Source organism: Penaeus japonicus, unplaced genomic scaffold (assembly GCF_977035675.1).
Source record: "Penaeus japonicus unplaced genomic scaffold, GWHDUDI00000001_assembly GWHDUDI00000030, whole genome shotgun sequence".
NCBI lineage: Eukaryota > Metazoa > Arthropoda > Malacostraca > Decapoda > Penaeidae > Penaeus > Penaeus japonicus.
The window spans coordinates 18857417-18864916 of NW_028234432.1; the positions used below are offsets into that span (position 1 = coordinate 18857417).

General features: G+C 45.2%; 1 protein-coding gene across 1 annotated transcript in view; it reads right to left on the bottom strand.

The window, feature by feature from the left end:
• The window catches only part of LOC122246677 (uncharacterized), an 8881-nt gene extending 1464 nt beyond the window's left edge, over positions 1–7417 (bottom strand). The window contains exons 1-3 of the mRNA XM_043005391.2: positions 6975–7417; positions 137–344; positions 1–7 (exon numbers count right to left, since the gene is read on the bottom strand). The exon at positions 1–7 is cut by the window's left edge and continues 1464 nt beyond it. Coding sequence (XP_042861325.2) covers positions 1–7; positions 137–344; positions 6975–7302 — 543 coding nt within the window. The 5' untranslated portion in view covers positions 7303–7417. The remainder of the gene's footprint in view (positions 8–136; positions 345–6974) is intronic.
• Positions 7418–7500: the final 83 nt, after the last annotated feature.

Consider the following 7500-nt stretch of genomic DNA (forward strand, 5'->3'; position numbering starts at 1 on the left):
CTTGGTCCTGGGGAGGAGGAAGGCGGTCTGTTAGTAACGTGAACCGACGCTGTCATCGAAAAATATATGCAATCGCTTGTATTCTATATTTATGAATTGCATGACTGTGTACTTGACTCTCTCTGTGAGTGCTTACCTTCTGTTTTGGTACCACGTCTTGACCTGCGTGTCGGTGAGGTTGAGTTTGGCCGCCAGCTCCATGCGGTCCTGCACGCTCAGGTACTTCTGCCGCTCGAAGCTCTTCTCCAGCGTCTGCAGCTGGTTGTCTGTGAAGGCTGTGCGGGCTTTGCGTTGCTTCTTGAGCGGCGGGGGGCCGGAACCGTCGGAACATCCCTCATTGTTTTCTGTAGACGGAAAAGACACATCATTAGTACATCATTTATTTTTTCTAAACCATGAAACTTAAAAATACAAAATGCAAATACAAATTTCCCCTTCATCATCTCCGCTCACATCCTCCTTCCTCTCGCGAGGGGGGGGGGGGTGTTGCCAGCGCCGCGGGCAGAGGCGGCGACGCGACGGCAGCGGAGAGAGGCAAAGGGACCCTTCCGATGATCCTTTTAGCACGGGTGTCAACGGCGCGGTTAAGGGGAGAGTTGTTAAAGGGGGGAAGCAATGGATGGAGAGGAAGGGGGAAAACCAGTGAGAGAGAGAGAGAGAGACAAAGGAGGGAAAGATTTATAGATGTATATATAGATAGATATAATGAGAACCAGGCACAGAGACAGAGTGAGAAAAAGAGAGAAAGAAAAAGAGAAAGAGAGAGAGAGAGAGAGAGAGAGAGGAATCACATCGAAAGGGGTACAAAAAGCCTTTGCCGACAATTCGTGTAAACAAGTCCATTGTGGTTTCACAGCAGGCCCTACATTAAGCAATTACATCAACCCTATTCGCGGAAAGGACAGACAAATCCAAGCGAAAACTTTCAACAACACATTGCCCAAAGACCCTCTACTCCGCTACCCCCCCCCCTCCCCATTCCACCCCCTCCGCCTACCACTGCACGTGTGGGTTAATCCATAAGCCGGAACCACAGTTAGCTATGCCTCTCCCGTCCCTCCCCTCTGTGGCAAATATCCATCCTTCCCCCCCCCACCCCACCCCCTTCCTCTCCCCGATCCCCCGGCACGATTTTATTCCATTTCCGAAATAGATCAGCAGACTAATACCATTCCCATATTGGTCCGACCATATCCTACTTAAGCGACAACTATAAACCACTTAAGCGTCAACTACAGCCACATCCCCTATTACTGTCCCATCTCCATTAGTGACGCTCATCTGTGGGCCTCAGTGTTGCCACGTGCCAACCCTCGAGGAAATCCCCTTCTCTGTCGGTCGATCGCATGAAATAGGAAGAGGAAAGCATGAATCCTACTAGAAAGGAGATCGAAGGGAATACACGTCGAGGTAGCAAGATTATCCTCCCTTTCTCTGTTCATTACCTATCTTGTTATTCCTCCATTTGATAAGATTAAAACCAAGGATGCATATCTCTCTCTCTCTCTCTCTCTCTCTCTCTCTCTCTCTCTCGCTCTCTCTCTCCTATCAAAAGAGCCCGCGATGTAACTGTGACGCGAGAACGCGACCATAAATTGGTAACAGTGTCCACCGCCGCCGCTTCGCCAAAGCCACGGCGTATCTCATACATTGTTATTCACGACCCCTCTAAATATTAATGCCTTATTTATCCGCGAGTAAACATGTACTTACGATCGACAAGCATGCAAAATTGTTTTTGTGTGGTTTGGGCGATCGAGCCAACCCGGACTGAAAATAAGAGGGGGAGAGGGGGGAGCTGGAACACTATAAATAGCCCTACGTGTCTATAAATAAACATAAATATCTATAAAAAAAAATACGCACGCGTGGATACAGTTCTTTAACTGAGATTTTAAACCTACAGAGAATATAAGACAGATCGAAAATAATTGCAAAAGTAGTCATTCAACCAGTGTTGTGGCGTGCGCGTGTCGATGCCGAGGATGAAGCCCCCGAAATAAATCCTGCCGGAAGCCCGCTGGAGTCGCTAAACGCGTCGACCGCCAGTAACGCGACGCCTCCAAGGTTAGACTGGGGCGGGGTGGGTGGGTATGGGGTAGGGGAAGGAGGGAAGGAGGGAGCGGAAAGCCGGAAGTTGTCTTAATTGATTATGAAGACCCTGTGGTCTCCCGACTCTGCCGTAGAATCAATTAAATTCCACCGACGGTTTATAAGGCTTCGTCCGGATATAGCACGGCCCACGGGGGGGAGGGGGGGGCGAGTGGCGGAGGTTGATGTAAGTGTTTATATGTGGATGTTTGTTTCTCTCACTGCAGAAACGCACGGACACGCACGCACGCACAAACACACACACACACACACACACACACACACACACACACACACACACACACACACACACACACACATATATATGTATATATGTCCCTCCCGGCGCGCGTCCGAGGCCGTCCATATCGACACAAAAGGCCAGTAATTCCATCGGAAATTACGAGGGTGAAATCGCGGGTTTCTTACGACCTTGTAGTGTTGGTTTTATTTCAATCCTCTGAGATTATGGTCGTTATCAACGACATTAAATCACGCGATACAAGGATAAAAAAATACTAATCAAGGAAACGCGAATAAATCCATCCTTAATCGTAAGGATTCTAAGCCCTGAAAAATCATATCGGATGTCATTTCCATAATCCTTCATAGATGATCGATATGTTGACATGAAAACGAGATAATGGTGGTCTGATAGTGACAAATCCATTGCTTGAGATTATATATCTATTGGTTTAATCAACATGATGTTAATCTGCTGGCAAATAGGGGGAACAGAGAGAGAGAGAGAGAGAGAGAGAGAGAGAGAGAGAGAGAGAGAGAGAGAGAGAGAGAGAGAGAGAGAGAGAGAGAGAGAGAGAGAGAGAGAGAGAGAGAGAAGTTGCGCAAATCATGGCGAAAAAGTGAGTGAAAACGAAACGGAAAGATTATAATAATTTACCTGATTACTTTCCTAGACAATTCTCTTCATTGCTGCTTTGGGATGTAGTAAAGAAAAGGATAGACTTTGTCCCATCAAAAATCAATTCATAATATATCATATCAATCAGTTTTCACGAACGTTTGAACGTTTGTGCTCTGACTTTTTCCTGAAGCATTCTGGGGTCTATATTTATCACGGGTGATACTATAATTAGGCGAGTTAATCCAGTAAAGCGTGCAACAGTTTGCGTGGCCTTTAATACCCAGGCACTACACACAGTAAAACGTTTACACACGCTATCACACATACATATTCATCAACACATACACATACAAGCGTTCTTCCACACATACATACATACATACATACATACATACAGACTCTGACTTTGAAATTCCAGCGTGGAATACAAAGTTGGGTAAAAAAAAATGAAAGAATGATTTGCCTTTTAAAACAACCCTTTACTTAGCAACACGCAACCCACACTCCTATTTACGGCTCGTGTTTGCGTGATTAGTTTGATTGTGGGTCATATTCATATCATAGTTTGCATTCTTTCGATAAACGTTACTCCTGAGAACTTTTTTTTCGCTCGTGGAGAGCTTTGTTGTATTTATGTATGGGGTTAATATAGTGAGTTCTCGGCACTGCAATAGATCATGATCATCGTAAGCTTTACTGGAGGGGATGCGGGGCGGGTTATGTTTATTGATATTAATTTTAGAGGAAGAGTGTAATAAAAGAATTTATATAACTAAAATAAAAACAGAAAGAAAACAATGAAAGGACAACGGTTGTTGCTTTATGATATAATTAACACCCGAGTAAAGTTACTGCGCGATAGCTTTATTTATGTGCGAAATTATGATCAAAAACACCTGGTGACAAAATATCAAAGTGACTATAATTTTTAAGCGTGCCTTTTCCTTCTATAATAAATACATAGCTGCAAGTGTAAATTATCTTGATATCAAATACCTAGTCCATGTATATTTTACACAAGGCTAATATTTGTGAGTTACAAATCCAACATGTTTGGAGGCGTGGCACACTGCAATGGATGACGTTCCGGTGTTGCAACTCATATGGGGGTCTTTGCAAGACAATAAGCCTTCTCTCCCTGACACCCTCGCCACTCAGGATATATATATATATATATATATATATATATATATATATATATATATATATATATATATATATATATATATATATATATATAGTGAGTGCCAATATACTACGAAGACTGATAGAATATCGATTGATCGGTAACACGGGGAGGGGGGGGTCAGACCCTTGACCGAGCCTGAGGGTGAATCAGCGGAAGGGATTTTATGTGACAGGGTAGTGAAAGGGAGGAGGGGGGGGAGGAAGAAGAGTAAGCAAAGAAAGGAATGATTATTCTGCTTCCTTTCGGCCGACAGACAACTGGTCATCACCGCTGCATTATTTATCCCGGCGTTCATTCGTGCCGTGTTCAGGGCTACAGTTTAGGGTTCGCTTATCCCCAATTCGGTCTTTTACAGGTGCGCGTCGCTCTTGCCTTCCTCGTTGTTCGTGACGGCGAAGTATTACCAACTTGAACAAATGGCAATTTTCGTGTTTTTTTTTTCTCTCTCTCTCTCTCTCTCTCCTTTTTTTTCTCACTCTCCTTCCTTTTATCGCCTGGGGGCGTCCAGGCAAGGAAGGGTGAGGAATTGAATGTCCATATCGAGTGTCATCTATGATTCACCAATTGATATCAGAGCCATCAAGACAGATTGGAGAAGCCAAGCATGTGTTTCGCTGGTCCTGCGTCTCAGATTTTCGGGCGTATTCGCGCGCGCGCGCACGTACACACCCACGCACGAACGCACGCACACACACACACACACACACACACACACACACACACACACACACGCACATCGTGGTGCTCCTTACCCCACACCCTGAGCCACGGGACATACGCCCGTGTAGCTCGGAGTCGCTCAGAGACTTTGCGGGTACTAAGGCAATTGTCACAAATTGGCCGACACACGCGAGTATTTATTATTCAAGAGCAATAAATGTATAGCTGTCTTATATCAACATTGCGCTGAATACTCGATTACACTTCTGCCGAAAGGTAATCATATGTCGGCGGCCAGGGGCGTGTGTGCGTGCGTGTGCGAGTGTCTATGTTTTGTGTGTTTATCTGTAGTGAAGAACTTGTTGGTCTTGTGATGAATTGACTTTTCATGGCCTGTCTCTTCTTCCTTTTTCTTGTTTGACTTGAGCAAGAGAAAACGGCAGTAGAATAGGAGAAATACCGAATCGCAACGAAGTAATGGGTGAAATCTGTACCTTCTTGGTGACTGCCGTGCAAGGAAAGGCCACTGCATATCTGAGTAACATCCATTGCACAATATCGATATGCTACTAGCGACGCATAGTTTATTCATGCCGTAAGTACCTCAACGTAATACTTTCATAATGAAGCGCACTTACTTTCGAGCTTCCGAGATTTTTCTTTTTCTTTTTCTTTTTTTTCTTGGGACATTATCACACTAACTTATCGCGTGAGGATCTGAGTGTTCACTTTCCGATATCATTCGACGATCAAATATTCTTTTTGGTTTGTTGGGAGTTTCTGATTTCGTTTACTGTATCGACTTGAAGTTAAGTGTCCAATTTACGGACACACTAATCAAACAATTTAGGAGTCTTTCGTGTTCTGTGCGTCTAACGGTTCTGTATTACATTTGCATATATGATATATACCTTATCGTTTTACATGTTAACAAGTAAACAATATGAAATAATAGACGATACAAAAAGCCCGTAAATATTACCAAGAATCTCCGGTCTATATACAACACATATCCAGAAGCAACACAAAGCAATGCAAGAACGAAGGAAAAAAGAAAATCTCCCAATAGCTATGTGCGAAATTTACCCTGATCATCCCGTCCATCAGTTGCTATCGGCCTCGCTTATCAATGCGTCATTTTCTTTGCAGACTGAAATTGAATGGTTCTTTACAACCGCGGGGTTCGTTGGCCATTTCACTTGCGTCTATACTTTATGAATGGTATCAAAGAAAGCCCCATCGGCATTAAATCCCGCCGGGTGACAAATACTGGATCAATTTTGCAGAGGGCTAACTCAATGTTGTAATCCCAAGCATATCTCGATCCGCCCATTGTCACGGGTGTTCTATCGGCGATGAGTTGTTGGTATTGAATGCTTTAATGGCCTTTCCTTGTGGCATAGCGGGACCCCGAGATTTAGTGAACTTAACAAGAGAATGGCTGATGAGAAAATGAAACTCTCTGGAAGTGTGATGCGCTTGAATTATTCGAAGAATTATGGAATTACTATTTCTTTTTTTTTATTTATTATTGGATGCAACAGACGAACAGACGCCGATAGGGAGTTCGCGTGTCGTTGCGTGCTTGTACTTGTGCCAAAAATGTGAGCGTTTGCTACAGCCACACAAACGATTTAAATCATTAAGCTTATCACACACACGCACGTACTCACGCGAGTTGAGACCTCGTACGCTCACAAAGCTAGACGAGGGTAATTATAATATTCATCATGTCCATCACGATTCTATCAAAGGGCCACGTGGAAATGTGTCCATGAATCGTGATCGACGTCCGTTGCAGATTGAAATGCCGTGCGAATAACCAAAGCCTCTCATGCAAACGCCCGTCAAGAGAATCGGGTATCTTGTGCTACGGGAGCGAAAGCTAACCACAGCCGATATCGCACTGAACATTCAAAGACAAAAGAAAAAGTTCGTAGTGATTGTGAATTGCACGTTCCTAGATTAGCAAGGTCTTCTTCCACTTACCTGCCGAAAGACCTCTGAGTTCGCTCGTAAATCAGAGTGTGTCTTAAAAACGCCCCTTTCTGTGCATCGAGGTTCTAAGAATAGTAGCCAAACAAATAGTTCTAATCATTCTAAACCTAAGGATTTCCATGTCTTCGCATCACCTGAACTAAACTACCGAGACGCGAAAGTCGTCCTCACCTGTCTCGTGGGCATCGGGGTCGTCCTCGTCGTGGCTGGCGTCGCCCTCGAGATCTATGTCTTCGTCTTCGGGATGAGGGCGGGTGAGGCTCAGGTCCTTTGGTTCTTCGATGGTGGGCGTGGGCGGCGCAGAGCACTCGCTGTGTGCTGGAGTAGGCGGCTTGTGTTGAGCGAGGATGTCAGTGATCATAAACTTGGGTCTAGGCGTGGGCGCCTCTGAAGTCTCGTGGGCTGGAGATGTTCCACCTCCAGGCTGAGACTCGTCCTTCATGGCCCCAGGGGTGGCTGACACCCGCACACCCACCCGTGTACACACTTCCACCGTCATCTTGGCCACTAGAATGTCTAACGGATGTATTGGTAAGTCCACAGCGAAACCACACAACGTTACTGTCACTGCGCTCGCGCTCGACTGACTGAAGGAGTTCTTTCGCTCGCCCCTCTCGCTGCCGGACTGTGATGGCCGCCTCCGAGCTCCACCCACCCTCCCTTACGCTCCGCCTCTCACTCCACTCTAACCAATCGC